Source organism: Alligator sinensis, unplaced genomic scaffold, assembly GCF_000455745.1.
Source record: "Alligator sinensis unplaced genomic scaffold, ASM45574v1 scaffold210_2, whole genome shotgun sequence".
NCBI lineage: Eukaryota > Metazoa > Chordata > Crocodylia > Alligatoridae > Alligator > Alligator sinensis.
The window spans coordinates 3,144,513-3,161,246 of NW_005841946.1; the positions used below are offsets into that span (position 1 = coordinate 3,144,513).

Genomic DNA, 16,734 nt, shown 5'->3' on the forward strand with positions numbered 1-16,734 from the left:
TTCCCTGGGGCAGAAGGTAGCAGGAGCTGTCAGAGGAACAAGACTGAGGTCTCACTAAGATGGACTGATCTATGATTTTTGCACAGAGCAGTAGGAGAAAGTTTCTGTCTGCCTTGGCACAGAGGGGGAATTGTGGAAAAGCACTGGTGACTTATCAGCACGAGTCATTCAGCTTACAAAGGCAGATAACCCTTAAAGATAGCACTTAAGCTTCAATCTCCATCCCCAACCAGATGAACTAGCCTGGATTTAAATTACTGCTAAAAACTCAGATAAGAGAGTTTGTGCATTGCCAGAAGGTGGGTGATGGGTAAAAGCTCAGGTGAATGCTGTAATGAGGACATACCCTTAACGTCCATCTTCAGCAGGCCTAAGAACATAGTTAAGCATAGAGGGGAGCCTCATACGTTACCAGGGACCACGACTGCAGCCTTGACATGGATGGCTTGGCCTCCAAGGCTCTGCAGGAATGAAGGAGGTAGACCCACAATCGGTCCTCAACTCTCATTGAAGAGCAACTCTGGGTGAAATCCTAGGCTTGTGGAAGTCGGAAGGACTCGCAAGGGGGCTACCCCTTTCAGGGCCCAGTCTTGCTCCCATTGCCATCAAGGCAAATAATGCTGGGCTCAAAGATACTCTTTGGGAACAGTTAAAATATTAATAAATTGTGGATCATTTAAAGCCAGTGACTGATTTCATAAAGTTACTGCTGTTGCAGCTAAAAACAATAATTTCCCTTTACTGCACAGAGTGAAAGCGTGTGGCTTCAATCAATTTGGGTAATCAATGTTATAGTACAATAATATTCATTGGGATTATTCTCAGCATTTAACATTTTCTGATAAAGGATTTTCCACCCCCAACCGTGAGGTTCAAAACAACCATTAGTGCACTTTGTGAGAAATAGCATGCTTGTTCAACTTGTTAATGAGGTTAAACCATATGCTGAATCAGCGGAGCAGAGCCCATGACCTGGGAAAATCCTCCCCCCTCCCCCCTTTCATTTTTGGTTAAATTCACCAACCACCACAATTTCTGGGAGACACATTTCCACTAACTAATTTTCTTTGGGAAATTGATCTTACTACCTGCAAAGTTAATGTGATTTTACCTCTGAACGGTCTTATGTGATGTCTCTAAGATAACTAATGGGATTTTCTGCAGGAGATAGAAATATTTAACACTTTCCCTCTTCCTCTGCTGCTCCACACTATTAATTTTGATGGATTTGATCCCCCAGACCTCACTGGAGTCAATAAGATTTGGTATTGTGAAACTCAAGGTTTAAGAAAAGAGAACAGGAGGGAAAAGCATTTCTTCCTGCTTTTTATCCTTCCTGTTCCTAACCACAGGGGGGATTCAGCTCCCCTGCTTTCTTGTCCTAAGAAGGGAGGTCTTGTTGGGCTGGGAAATCTCAACTGGGAAAAACAGGTGCCTAGCTAAGATGTCCCTGCTGTACAATGTTAGTAGGTAATGGGGAAGAAGAGATCATTAGATCACAGGATTATAGGAAAATAGGTCTGGAAGGAATCTCATATGGTCATCTAGTCCAGCCCTCTGCTCAAGGCAGGATCATGCCCAACTAAACTGCCCCAAACAAGCGTCTTCCCAAGCTTCTCTTGAAAACGTCCAGGGATGGAGATTCCACAACCACTCGAGGTAACCTTGTCCAATGTCTGACCACCCTCAGAGTCAGAAAGTTCCTACTAATCTCCAAGTTAACTTTCCCCTGCTGCAGCCCTGAAGCCATTGTTCCTAGTCTGGTTCCCTGGAGTCACTGAGAAAAGCCCATCTCTGTCTTCTCTGTAAGTGCTCTTCAGGTATCTGAACAGTTATCAAATCCCACCTCCGTTTTCTCTTCAAGAGATGCCCCCCTCAGGCAGAATTATCTGCGTTCTGCATCTCGGTGGTATCGATGCATGGCTCTTCCAGCACAGACAGAGAGCAACAGACAGCAGCTTTCATGCGTCCCAAGAGCTCCTGTCCAGGCAGAGAGGTAAGTACCTCCATCATGTCTCAGCCCACATGGAACTCTGCTGCAGCAGTGCATTTCCAGTGGTGCTTTTCACTAGCTGAATCACCTGGCTTTGATTTATGAATAGCCCTAGTTTTTCCCTATGAAATAATGTGGACAATTCAGAGATTCCAACATTGGTCGAGTCCCTGCCCAATTTTAACTGCAATAACTGCAGCATGTGGGATGACACCAAAGCAAAGGACTATTATCAAAAAAGCAATTACAACATCGATTACCAGGCTAGATTCTGCCCTCAGATGTACAACTGGAGCCCTGGTGTCATAGAGGAAAGGAGGTCTTGGCCTTAAACACTTTAATACAATATCACAGCAATGAAACCTTTGTTCTTGGGAAATCACTTCAGAATTGCAGCATTTGCACATTCTGCTAAAGGTTATCCACCCACGATATTAAGCGAATTCCCTTGCGGCACAAACTCTATCCATCACATGCCAGCTCCCATGAAATGTTGTTTTTTTGAATCAACAGCATTACCACGTGTCTATAATTCCCCCACTGATGGCTAGCCATGAATTATGGCCATCATACCATGACAATCATGTTTATATCAGTAAATGACATGGCTTGGCTACAGTTGATTTTCACGGGTCCACAGTATGTGGACCACTGTGCATGTAAGGGAGGATGGGTGAATGGAGAAATGTTGTCACAAGTGCAAAGATCAGAAGAAGACAAATCAAGAACTCCCAGCTGCACTATGCTTCTTGGCTTCTCTGCGCTGCAACACAAGACGTAATAAAACCTTACTACCACTGATTCCTCTCAGTGACTTTTAGTACTACAGCACCTTGAGGAAAATATTGATTTTCCAAATGAGACCCCCATTCATGATGATTCCCACTTTCATCAGCCTAATCTAACAACAAACATTGTTTATTTATTTCACCCCCAAAATAGGATGAATATGGACACATTTCTAAGGCAACGCTGTCATTGAAGCCAGGCTATTATACGGCTCAGGTCCTGAAGGGCCAGTGCCTTTCAGATTTCATTTCAGATCAATCCATACCCTGCAAATGGAGGTCATACTGATGAGACCAGGGAGAGAAGGGCATTCTGTTTGAAGATCACGCTCTAGTCTTTTGGGTGAGCTATACTATCCTTAGTGGGGATGCAATATTTATATACATATGGTATTCTCACCCTTAGATAGAACCATGGCAATGTATCAGCTGCATTTCAAAGTAACTTACTGAATAGCGCCAGAAAAGAGATCCAAGAAATAAATTATTGTACAACTTCTGGGAATGATGCTGATCTCAGGGCGTAAATATAACACGGGTAATCCCACTGATTTCTGCTACTTTACTTTAATCTGTGAGAGTATGGGTAACTAAAGAATCAGGCTCGCTGTCTAGCCTATACATTTAATTGTTAGGGAAAACATCGTACTACTGACAGAATCTGACTTCTGATCAGATATGCTGCTACACAATGCCCACAATTCATACATTCACTTCAAACCAGAAAGTAGTTGGCGGGTGGGGGTCCGATTTTAGGAAGAGTGAACAGGTTCTCAGCAGCCTCTTATATATATATATATATATACACACACATCTCCACTCACACACACACACACACACACACACACACACACACACACACAATATAGTATATACTATATTATATATAATGTATACATAAATATATACCAGTACATATACAATATAGCAGGGGTAGGCAACCTCTGGCACGCATGTCTCTGTGGCATGCAAGGGCATTTTGCTTGGCACTTGCACTTTAGGGAAGGGACCAGGGCTGCGCTGCTACAGCAAGGATTGGGTCCCTCATGGCTCCCCCACCATCCGCCCTTGGCACACCAACCTCTTACAAGTCAAGGGTGCAAGTGTTTTTGGCACTCTTCCCAAAAACATTGCTGACCCCCGTAATATAGTTGGGCAACATGCCTAGTCTCCTTCGACACAGGTGACACTTCTGTAGTATTTGTACAGTATAATATTTATATAGCATTTTGATAAATAGTTAAGTAACTGCACTTAGGTTGCAGACAACCTGCAAATCTGAAACTTGTGGATGTACGAAGATAGGCCAAACTGTGAATCTGGTGTCATCTCAGCCTCTCTCAGGAAGTCTTTTCATGTCAGCAGACCTAGTGTGTTGGTTAAGTTACTAGGTTGTAGCTGAGAGCAGATTTTGCCTGCTTATGTGCTATATCTGTGCTAAGATGCATGTAGGATATTTGGTCTGCTTTAAAATGAAATTAGTCTTTTTTTCAAGACAGTTTCCATAACATGCAGATCCCAAGATGCTTACTTTCTTATTCATCACTGGGACACAGCCCATCTTTCTGTTCACAGGTTCATATGCTACCTAGCAAAATGGGTTTCAGGGTGCTACCATAATACAAATCAATAAAAGCAGCAGGATTGCTAAATGGAATTTTCCTTTCTTAAAGCAAAAATAAACGTTGGACCTAAAAACAGGCTGAAAGCATCTCTTTGCCCACTATCTCAAAAGAAGTAAAGTTCATAAATTGAAAAATATCTCTGAAAAATACTGATTCAGAAAAGAATGTTTTGTGATGAAATCTCTAATGGTCTGCAGTTTCATACAAAACTTTCCCCAGGGCACATTAAGAAATGTTTATTAAAGGGAAAAGAATGTGCCATGCTATAAACCACCATATACCAAACAAAAGTGAAATGCAGAAAAAACAGTAAAAGGGAAAGACTGAGAGCATCTATGTGCATAACCAAAGAGAACAGCTTGTACTCAGGGTGGTCCTGCAGAAAATGCAGATTTCTCATGGTTGGTCCTGGTAACAGCTACAGCAAAAAAAAAAAAAAAACAACAAAAAAACCCAACACAGTAGAAAGAGGAGCACTCTTCTAATTAGCCTTGTTTGATGTCTGATGAATTCTTTCATGCTGGATTATGAAGTGTTAACAGATGCTTTTCAAGCAATCAGCCAATTTCATCCTGTTCCCTCATTGAAAACAATTAGGGAACAAAAAGGAGCAATGATTTCAAGAATAGCCTCATGTGTGTTTTTAGGAATAGCTCCATTGCCACTTACAAGCCCTTTTCCTGCTATAAGCTCAGCCTTTTTGCCCCATGGCATGCTTTTCAACTTACTTGCTGGCTACTCAAGCATCCTCTTGAATTCTTGCTCCTCTGATGCTAAACTCACAGGTCAAGGCAATATCTGAATAAATTAGCAACTAGCTCAATCACATGACAACACTGCTGCAAGCTGCAGTTAGGCTGGTAACTTTGAATGCTACCAATGACACTTTAATATTATTGTTAATTACTTAATATAAGGCCTAATTTTGGAGAGGTTGAACACCTTTGATTCCCAGCAACTTTTAAGGACTTGCAGTGTTCAGTGCTTTTGAAATTCAGGCTCATAATTGCAAAAGCATGGTTTCAGTAAGAGGCAAGTACCTAAGTCCTTTTAAATCCTTCCCTTAGGTACCCATCTGTATCATTAGGCACTTTTAAAAATCTGTGCCTCTAGTCTCTCTTTAACCTCTTAAATCACAGGGATTTTTGAAAACCTTACATGATAGGTTATTTCCTATACATTTTAAAAACCTATCAAGTAATAAAATGCAGACTACGTACATCCAGCTGTACGGTAGCTGGATTGTTTTTCAGGCGCCATGCAGTATATTATATAAACAAACAGGAAAGTAATGTTGTTGAGTTATGCAACTATTTTCATCCAGTATCTGATGTGACAGACTTGCCTGGCATTGTTGCTTTGTAGCTAACTTAACATAAGCATGACCTGTGCTAAGTAATTCAAAGGGACAGATAAGACAAAAGTAACTGCTTTTAGTGCACAGGTTCCTAAATGCGAAAAGGAAAGGCTGTTTGTTCTTTGTCTGATTCTACCTCACACGGTGAACGCAGTGGCATATCTACATTATTAAAATAATCATCTTGGAAAATAACGATGGTTTCACACCAGCTTTCTGGATAGGCTTTGGTTGCCATTAATGCCAGAAGTATGGAAGTTTAATGAGAGTCTCACTGATGAGCCTTTTCTTCTCAAATATGGCACAGGGGGAGGCTGCTTCTATTTTTGTGCATTATGTAAACTTCAGGCATCTGCAGAGTAAGACTGATTCATTTTCCTGTACAGTTTAGAAGTCATAGGGCAACGAATAAAGGGGGAAGGGAAAGCTAAAAACTGACAAGTAGCACTTTCTGAATCAACAAGGACTCTGCCAGAGAATTACCTCCCAACTTTTGAGAGCCTCCCTGATGTTTAGAGCTATTGTGTGACAAGTAACAAGGGGAGGGTCACAGTTGGAGGAGACTACAATAGAAAAGAGTGAAAAGATGCTATCTCAGAATCTGTATGTACACTAGGAGCCCTTTCTAAAGGTCATCTTGATTTAGTTGGCTCTCTTTTTCTCTCCCATGCTCTGAAACTGCAACAGAGGAGAAGGAAAATGAATCCATTACAGTGGGGAGGGAGGAAAAGGAGGACTTAAGAAAACAACTTTAATTTTAAACATGTGTTTCACTTTGCCCGTCCTTTCGCTTTTTGACTTTATTGATTTGAAGATGTCAACCTGGCTTCTTACACTCCTGGACTATTAATGAAGTTCCCAGGTCTTGTTTGGACTGTTTGCAAATGTTCTGGGCCCACTGTTGGTGCACAAATGCTCAGAGGCCGTCAGCCAGGCAAACCTATCCATGTAAGCTTGCCAAAATCCTGACCATGAGTAGAGACTGGCCAAGGTAGCACTTAGAAAGCAATGCAAGGCCACTGTTCCTCCAGCAGCACACACCACATTGGCTCTGGCAGCAAAAGACACCAGTACAGCTTACCATTTCTTTGCATCAAATTGGATCCAAACCAGCTCTTACCCAGGCAGGAAAACCAGAAGTGGAAAGCTGACACGGGCGGGATTAAGTTCTTTACTGAAGATTGACAAGCCCATAATACATCTGAATTGATCGTACAGATGGCAACTCTCTCTTAAGATGATTGTTTAATAATCACTTGGCAGGTGTTATACACCAGGACCTGTCCAATTCAGGCTGGAGCCTTAGCGAGGCACCACAACACTGACAAGCAGTCAGAGGAGAAAGAGAGAAGCTCACAGAAGATGGGAAGCAAAGGTACTACAGTATCTGTAGGGGTGAAGGCCTCAGGGGAATCCATAAAGACCCTGTCAACTTTCATGGGCTACACTGGGTTTGCACTTCCCGAGCATCTCTACAGTGAAGTGAGCTTACAGGAAAAAATTTCCACAGAGACTTGCTTGAATTCAAACATGAATCCACATCGGATGGGCTCTGTGGCTCTTTCAGGTTTCATTCCTCCTTAGTGCCAGCATAATTGAGCATACTTGAGCCACAGTCCCTCCTGTTGCATCCACCTCGAATCTAACATCCCCATCCACTAACTAGGCGCAAAGAGGCCAGAGCATCCAGGAAAGCATTTCCGTTGTTGCTCTACAGAGATCGCCAGGGACTCTAAGTCTTCTTCCCATAGTTATCTAACTATCTAACTTCCTACCATAGTTATCTAACTATGGTGACTCAATGCATCAAAGCACCTCACCCAACCCTTCTTTCTGCTCCTCAGTTCTCGTCCTCCTCTCCATGAAGCGTGGTACTTCTCCTTCAGAACCCCCTCTCCCACCACCTTGTGGCCCTGTTTTTCATCAGTGTAACATCACTAACCTCAAGGACTATTTCAGAGCTTGAATGACATCTGAGAGAAGAGAATGAAGCCCTTCACTGCCTCCACCAGAGACCTCTACATAGTACCTTACCTGAATAGCTGCCTTGGACCCTGTCTTGTCTGCACCACACCAAACAGCAAAAGCTTCTAAGAGTCAGTGCTCAGCCCCTCTCTGGTATAGCCTGCCTCCCAGGGAGAAGGCAATGGGCAAGGGCAGTGGTCTGCTTGATGGGCTCAGAATAAGGTAGGCTGGAAAATGGAAAGGACAAGAAGTGCCATGTATTACAGTGATCCCTTGGACCCAACAGACATTTGCTGCTGGGTCTTGGGGTTAGGGAATCAAGCTGCAGTTTGGCACAGCTGCAAATCTGCAGCTGCTCTCTCCTAACCCTGCCCCTCCCCCTTCCCAGTCCCAGTGCTGTCTTCAGAATGGGAAGTAGGGGGAAGAAAGCAGAGGGAGCTTGGTCTGGGGGTTGCCCAGCCAGGGCTAGAGGATGGGGCAGACAGATTGGAGACCTCCCACCTTGGGGGAACTCCCTCCACTCCCTTCCCCTCTCCCATTCTGAAGGCAGTGCCATGAGTAGGGCTGGGCTGTGTCCACTCCCAGCACGTGCTTACACAAGTTAATGACGGTGCTCTGCATCGTGTAATGAGGGATTAGATAGTCAGGGGATAGGCCCTTTTAAAGAGATCTGCAGCCATGCACTTCTGTAAGGGCACAGCTGTACAGCACTTCAGGGGGCCAATCATGGGACAAAATAATCACTTGCATCAGCACCCTCAAAGGAATCTCTCCTGAAAGAGAGCGCACATCCAGAGGGCCTAGGGACAAGCCAACCTGATGGATGTAGGAGTCAGTGAGGAAGCTTTGAGGGGAGTTCATGTTTCTTTTTGAATCTTAGGTTAACAAGCAGGACAGCAAGGAGTCTGACACGGGAGGACCCTTGTGACATTACTGGGGAGCTGCAGATGGAGGACACAGGCCTGAAGGCAATCTGGGTTATGTGGTCAGCATATCCAATGAAGGGCCACATTCTGTCAAATGCTGCTTGGATCTACAGTGCTTCACTATATGCTTAGTAGGCTCTAAATATTAGCTGCGAGCTACTCTCTTTGCTATAAGGTAGCCAAGTGTGGCAGAAGAGCGGTCGGAACTAAGCAGCTCTGCTGCAGTCTGTCTGGTCCTTTCTCATTAGCTTTCCATGTCTGTGAAGGGAGAGCTAAAACTCCTCAAAACACAGCACTGGGAGAGGAATTCGGAGAGTTGAATGGGAACAGGTAGCACTATGCATTAGGAAAATGATATGGAAGCACCCAAAAGGGGTATAAAAAGGAGAAATTCCAAACCAATGCCTTTCCCATTTCAATTCCATAGTCAATGGACCCAAGGAACAAGGACCTCACACACTGTTTCTCACTGTATACCGATTTAAAATAAAGGACAGGGAGGGAGAGAGACAGAACATATGTCCCTTGGCACAGAGTATCTCTGTATTCTTATATTGTTTCCCTTAATTTATGTTGCATTATTGATGTTCAGAATACTGTATATTTGAATAATGTAATACACAGGCTCTTACACAAAGCACTAGCACCAGCTTTAATGTATGCTTCTATAAAGGTAAGAATAATATATTGTTTGAAATCTGTTAAGACTTAGAAAATTTATTTTAAAAAAAGATACAGGAATGCTGGCAAAGGGAAATTTAAAACAGGGGGCAACATTTCTTTGAAGATTTTAATGATCCACTGGCATTTGAAAAAGGGATGTGGAGAGAAAATTAAAAAAAAAAAAAATCAACAAATCTTCTGACATGATATGAACAAATGCTATGAATATTCAGGAAGTTTAAAGTGCTGATTCAATGATTTCTAGGAGTACACAACTTTTACACTGATCACAGAAGCTATTATTTTTCTTTTCATCATAAGTATACTTGACTGCTGTGTCGGTGTGTTGTTGCAACATATGCATTGCATTGCAAGTATTGTAATTCATCCAGATGGCAGGAAGCTTTGGAATTGTTACTTGTATGGTACAGATGTTTAATAATCTAGCCATATGGCTCCAACGAAAAAGTATTTTGAAAGATTAAAAAAAACCCCACCACCAACAAACAAACACTACACTATATAGGCTACTGGGTAAAATTCAGTGCAGTGGTAAGGTATGAATGGCCATACTCAATGAATATAAAATTATATGCTATAGCATGTAGCTTGTGTAGCTATTAAGAGTTATTATTACTTAAACTATTAGCCATGGAATACTTGTGCAAGAAGGATACTTTGGGCTGTGATAGCTTTTTTTGGACCAACTGAATAGTTGGCAGAGATTTTAGACAAGCTTTTGGATACAAAGCACCCTTCCTCAGGTGTAGGAGAGAAGCAAGTACCACCAAGGTTAAGTAACAAAAAAGAAAAAAAAAAGAAAAATGGAGTTTGTGCAAAACTCCATATGTAAATAAAAACAGATGTGGAACATGCCATTTAAGAATCATGATAGAAATCATTACACCAAGATTTGGGGTGAGGTGGACACGCTAGAAGGGAAGGACATACTACAGCGGGATCTGGACAGGTTACAGGGGTAGGCAAATGAAAATAGGATGGGATTCAATACTGACAAGTGCAGGGTGCTGCACTTGGGCAGTAGGAACCAGCAGCATGCCTATAGGCTGGGGAACTCCCTTCTCGAAAGCACAGTGGCAGAAAGAGATCTTGGAGTCATTATTGACTACAAGATGAACATGGGCCGACAATGCGAGATCACGGTCGGCAGGGCTAACCGTACCTTGCCGTGCATCCACAGATGCATCACAAGCAGGGCCAAGGAGGTGATCCTCCCCCTCTATGTGACACTGGTCAGGCCGCAGCTGGAGTACTACATCCAGTTCTGGGCGCCGCACTTCAGGAGGGATGTGGACAACATGGAGAGGGTCCAGAGGAGGCCACCCGCATGATCCGGGGACAGCAGGGCAGACCATATAAGGAGAGGCTACGGGACCTGAACCTGTTCAGCCTTCACAAGAGAAGGCTGATGGGGGGACCTGGTGGCCATCTATAAACTTACTAGTGGGTTCCAGTGGGGATTGGGAGAGACCTTGTTCCCCCAAGCGCCTCCCAGAGTAACAAGGAATAATGGCCATAAGTTGCTAGAGAGTAGGCTTAGACTAGATATCAGGAGGCACTACTTCACAGTCAGGGCGGCTAGGATCTGGGACCAGCTTCCAAGGGAAGTGGTGCTGGCTCCTACCTTGGGGGCTTTAAGAGGAGGCTTGATGTTTACCTGGCTGGGGTCATTTGAGCCTAGTTTCTCTCCTGCCCAGGGCAGGGGGTCAGACTAGAAGATCTACAAGGTCCCTTCCAACCCTACTTCTATGAATCTATGAAACCTGCACAATACCAACATGGCCAACTACTGTAACAATATTCACCTTCGTTGTTTTAAAAGTGAATCCAAAGATAATGAAAGAAGTCAAATTGGCATGTGCTGGCAGCAGGGTCAGATGTTTTTCTTTTATTGACAGAACTGGCAGAAGTGAAAACTTTCAGCACCCTGCCCCCTCCCCCAGTAATATGCCTAGAATCCAACCTGCTTGGCATACCCAGCAGAGATCCTACCCAAGAGATCCATGGTGTCTCTTAGAAAAGGGGTCCAAGTAGTTCCAAGAATGATGGAATTTACTACAACGTGAAGGACTGTATGGTGGGAAGTTGGAAGACATCAGCAACACCCTTTCCAGACAACATCCGCTTAACTGGGTTTCGAACACCACAAAACTTCCAGCCAACTATGCGAGGGGGTAAGTAGCTCCCTGTACTGGACCATCCAGTCATCAGTAAGCTGCAATTGCTAGATTTGAAAACAGAAATAAACTGTTGGAAATCAAGAGACGCTGAGTCCCCAAATGGCCACGCGCCTGTCCTTTTCTTCTGTCAGAAATGAATGCAGAAGGAAGGTAGGGAGTACCGTTTTCTACTCCCACTATCCTTTCTTCTAAAGCCCAAATCTTTGTCCCTTCATTACCTTGGACAAACTTTTCCTTTCAAACAAATCTGTAAGGATGAAAAGATGAAAAAGGGAAGACTGAACAAAGCAGTGGGCTCCCGGACAAAACCCCAGCCATTTAGCAAATGAGGGGTTCTTTCCACCTGATATTTTTTTTTTTTTTTTTTTTTTTAAGAGGAAATCTTCAATTAGCATCAATTCAAAGGAAAAAACCACAAAGGGCCTGGGGAATATTTTCTTTTTTTCAAAGCAGAGAGGAAGGATTCAAAGCTGCTCTCTCTAACAGATACTAATCTGGTCAGTATAATTTTAAAATCCTTTATGATGGGCCTGAAGGGCATTTGAACCCTGTGGTTGTTTAAAAAAAACAAAACAACAAGAAGATCTTCTGCAGTTTATGCATTTGCTTTGCCAAAAGCTTACCTTAGCAAACAAAGTATAGTAAATCATAGTTGCTCTGATTTACTACCTAGATGGTGCAGTTTATTTTCAGAGACAGCCCAGCAGAAAGCTATGTCATGTATAAACATATTCAGAGAGGGGGAAATCATCTTGCACAACTACCAGAATGGTAGGAACCACTCATAGGACATTACTGGAAAGAAATGCATGTATGTGCTCATTGAATTTTTCATGTTCCTTTACTCTGCTTTCATTTAAAAATCTCTCCTGGGGAGGCAACACAGAAGCAAAACACCACAGAGACAAAGCCCTCTCTCAAAGTTCCCAAATCTATATGGCGAGGTGCTGAGTAGGTTAATTTTGCTAACCCTTTCACCTCTGGACAGGAACTCACATCCATCTTAGGTCACCAGTAAAATGAGATTGATGGTCTCAGTGCAATTCCAATCGAACATTCAGCCATGACGCAAAACCAGTGTGCTGTTCAATCCAATTCAGCACCACTGGCGGTCTCCTGAAAAATCACCTGGACTGAACTGGAACAGGGCGCTGAGAGTTACAACCAAAAGATTCTGCCAGAGCTTTGTGGAAAGGAATGTCATAGAGTGGCTGCAAATGTTAGTTCAGTATCTAATCAGCAGTATTAATCCTTTGATTTATTACAGACAAAATTCATCTCTTTAACAACAAAATGAACTCTGCGCCTGTTCCCACTGAAGTCGATATGAATTTTGCTGTTGACTTTCCAGGGCCTAAGGATCAAACTTAAATTAATAGCTGCTCCCATAGCAGAGAGAGAATATCGGATGATTGGTTCTTATTATCAGCATCCCAAAATGTATTAGGCACTTTGCAAGCACCTAAGGAGATAGTTCCAATGCCAAAAAGCTTTTTACTCCAGATAATGAAGGCCTGGGTGGATTTACTATTCAAAAACTAAAATGGCTTTTCCCCTTGCTCACCAACCACGCTGAAAACATGCATTAGCTTAAATGGATATAAGAAGGATGAAGAAGACATCATGGACTGAGAGGCAGAGCCAAGAATCCTGGATTCCCTGAGCTGTGAAGGCGAAGCAGGCGTGACTCTAATCAGTGCTCTACTGCTTTTCAAATACCAGCACCAGAGCCAAGGAAAGAAAAATACACCTGATGCTCCTTTGAAACGGCAGTAAATGAGAGGGGAAAGGATCAAAATAATAACCCCAAAGCCTTCTCCTTGGCTTTTAATCCAAGAAAGAGTCATTAATAGAGATTTAAACTCAGCTTTCGCTAGTCTAAACATGTCACTGTTAATTACAAAGCTATTTAACTTTTGGAAGAAATAAAGGCTGCTATTAATGAAAGAAGAACCAATTAGCCTTTAATCTACACAGTTTTTTAATCAAACTTTCTTTTGATCATCATACGCACTGTGGGATGCAGTCTCCCCTCCCCACGCACTAGCAGCTCCCCCTATTGCGAATGGAATAAATTTTACAAGCCTGGCTGAGTGAGGCTGCAGAGAGGAGCATCCCTGCTGCAGGGAGAGAGCTTCCTTGCTCCAGGACCATTGCAGACTAGAACACTCCAGACCAGCTCCATCAAGGCAGCACTGCCAGGGACAGCAATGAGGTGATGTGCAGAGGGAACAAGGGATGTGTACATCTTTGGGGGAAATGTGGTGCAGCAACACTAGATCCATGCAAAGGTTAACAGAACATGCCAGGACATTTAAAGATAGAAAAGCGGGAAAACGGAAGATGAAAGAGGCAGAGATGGTTACTGGTAGGACACACAGTCTAGGCCACCCAAGTCATTCTCACAGGCACATAGGGGAAACTCCCTTTGGTAGTTCAGCAATAACTGCTGTGAAGGGTCAAGAGGAACACGAACCAAAAAACAGTCTTGAAAAAAGTGATACAGCTGAAAACTAAAGTGGGAGCTGATACAGTGGAAAAAAAGATACTGGTAAGAAAAGCATTATTGTGGTAGGATACATGATACCCCTGTGCCCTGGGGTAGAAAGTAACCTGGTCACATCTGGTACCTACAAACAAAGCAAATGCCACAGAGAATTCCTCATGTCACACAATTCCTCTCCTGGCTACTGCAGCCCTACAGGATCCTCAGGGATGAGAGGGGCTAGAAGAGCTAGCATAGTTTGGGATCCTATTCCCCCTACCCCCCCAAACATATTCTTTCCTTCCCCATCTCTGGCCACACAGTCCTACTCCTTGTCCCCAAAGACAAACTGAATGCAGATTAGGAGTCAGCAATGATTTTCCTCTTCTACCAGAATCCGGGAAGAAGAAAGTGCAGAAGTTCCCATTCATGCATGAATCCATAAGCATTTCATTAATATATAGGTAATGCAAGGATCTGACCTGTGGATGTGCATCTTCTGGACAGATGTTAGGTATTGCCTACACATAATTTGACACATATTAAAGTCAAACACAAAACTCTTGTTCTGATCAGATACACAATGACTGTGCTGCATTAGCACAATCTTTCAGCATGAAGTATATACAGGTCCTTATCAGCAACAGAAAGACAAAACTTACCAGAGAATGGTAAGAGCATAACTCTGACTAAGATGTTCTAACTAAGATGAACTGATTTAAAAATAAATGTTAATGCCCTGTGCAAAGCAGACACTTTCTGCACCACTTCCGAACCACTGGAAAAGCACATTTCCCCATTGTCTCCTCATAGACAGCAAAAAATTAAAAGGAAGAAAGAAAATCAATACATTCTAGAGATAAAAGTGAAAATGAACAGTGCGGTGCACCAGAGGGGCATTCTGAGCCACAGAGCTCATGCTAGCAATAATACGAGCATGTACTCATATATACATCAGCCACCAAAACGTTTTTATCATCCTAAGCAAGTAATTAATGTTAAGCACAAGTCATTCCAGTGAAGTCAGGAGATCTGTTCAATGTTTCACTGGACTGGGTTCAGAGTGCTCAGCACCTTGAAGGATTGAACCATTAATCTCAGAGTTGACTATGTAGTTTTGCTAAGAGGTCAGACAGTGGATTTGCATAGGATGGTTTGGATAGGGATGATCCTACCTCAGGAGGGGGTTGGATTAGATGACTTCTGGAGGCCTGTTCCAGCCCATCTTCTCTATGATCTCTCTGTGTCTCAGTAAAAGGAGGCTAATTCTACATCCCTACTTCAAAGGCTTGCAGGGAGAAGAGAAGCACCAGCCCTGCTTCTTCCTCTTGTATACCATGGGCCAGATTCAGGCATCTACACTCCACCTGATTTTAATGGGGGTTTAGGCACCAGCACAGAAGTTAAGCACCTAAATATTTTGTAGATCGGACCCTAAAGCAGCTTTGCATACTTCAAGGCCCTTTATTCTCACAGAGCAGCATAAAGGAAGTGAAGAGCATCAATGACAATTAGGGTCATTTATGTTTTTGAGGTGCCCAGACACAAGAGTGCTAGGGCTATACGAGTTCCACTAATCTAAACACAACTAGGTATTACCTTAAAAACCCTGTTTAACTGGGGGCTTTAACAGCCAAAGGGGGGGGGGGGGGGGGGGGGAGGGCAGCAGCATTTATACTTCTATAGCATTCTGTGACTCCCTCTCTGTCAATAAAATCTGGATCCCTCTTGGGCCATGCTTCTGCTCAGAGGCTGGGGGGGCTCTCACTTAACTCATCACTCCCCTGAGCCCAGTGTAGCAAACAGATGGAATAGTACACCTTAAAGAACCCACGGCTGAAAGTCCCTGACATTGAAACACATGACAAGGTTAATTAACTGGGCCTTCACACTGAACAGACTCACTTAAATGCTTTGCGTTTGTTTGCATGGTGCTATTAGAACAGCCTTCCTGACAAGCGCAATGCATTGACGGGTACAATGATTGGACATAACCTTGTTACAAGCACATCGTACCTTTGACCATCCTTCCTTTGCACTGACTTACCTAGATCTCATAAAAATTGGGGGCGGTTTTTGTGCCCTCAAGTTTAAGAGGTGCAAACTTTTCGGATACTTCTGCCTTGAAATTATGGAATACTTCAGTCCTGTAACTGCTCCCATCTCCCCCAACCCCAAGCCTTCACATTAGCACATTGTTTTAGATAAGTTGCCCTCAGAATCAAGGTTTGATACAGGAAAGCACTTAAGCACTTTCTTAAATCCACCCTACTGACTTGAATGGGATTTAAATATATACTCAAAGCCTTGCATGTGGCAAAGTAAGCATATTTCCTGAACTGGGAAACCATAAGGGTCTGAATTTCAGAGCTTCTGACCAGCTCATGCCAGCAGCTCAGTTAGAACAGTGTGTACTCAGCAGCTCTGCAGATAAAGCCTTAATATTATTAATTGGTACTGAATTAGCATCGGGGATTTTTCTACATCTTCAATGCAAAATTAATTGTAATGGTCATGTACTAATCAAAACTCTATACATACGTATGCAGTAGTCTCCACTTTCATAATATCCAGGGCAGCACTGAGATCTCCGCCGATACATTGTTCTTAGGCCTCTTCGATATGCTGTTTTATAACTTATTCTAAATTGCAAGACAGAAAGCCGTTTGACAGTATTGAAAATCAATGCCTACTGTTGGAATTATATTTGTGTTAAATTATAGCAAGGATA

At 43.0% G+C, this 16,734-nt stretch overlaps 1 protein-coding gene across 1 annotated transcript in view; it reads right to left on the bottom strand.

Moving 5' to 3' along the window:
* Positions 1–16,734, bottom strand: part of LOC112549665 (multiple epidermal growth factor-like domains protein 11) — a 148,510-nt gene that overhangs the window by 8,542 nt on the left and 123,234 nt on the right. The window contains exon 6 of the mRNA XM_025199554.1: positions 16,545–16,645. Within this exon, the coding sequence (XP_025055339.1) occupies positions 16,545–16,645 (101 nt within the window). The remainder of the gene's footprint in view (positions 1–16,544; positions 16,646–16,734) is intronic.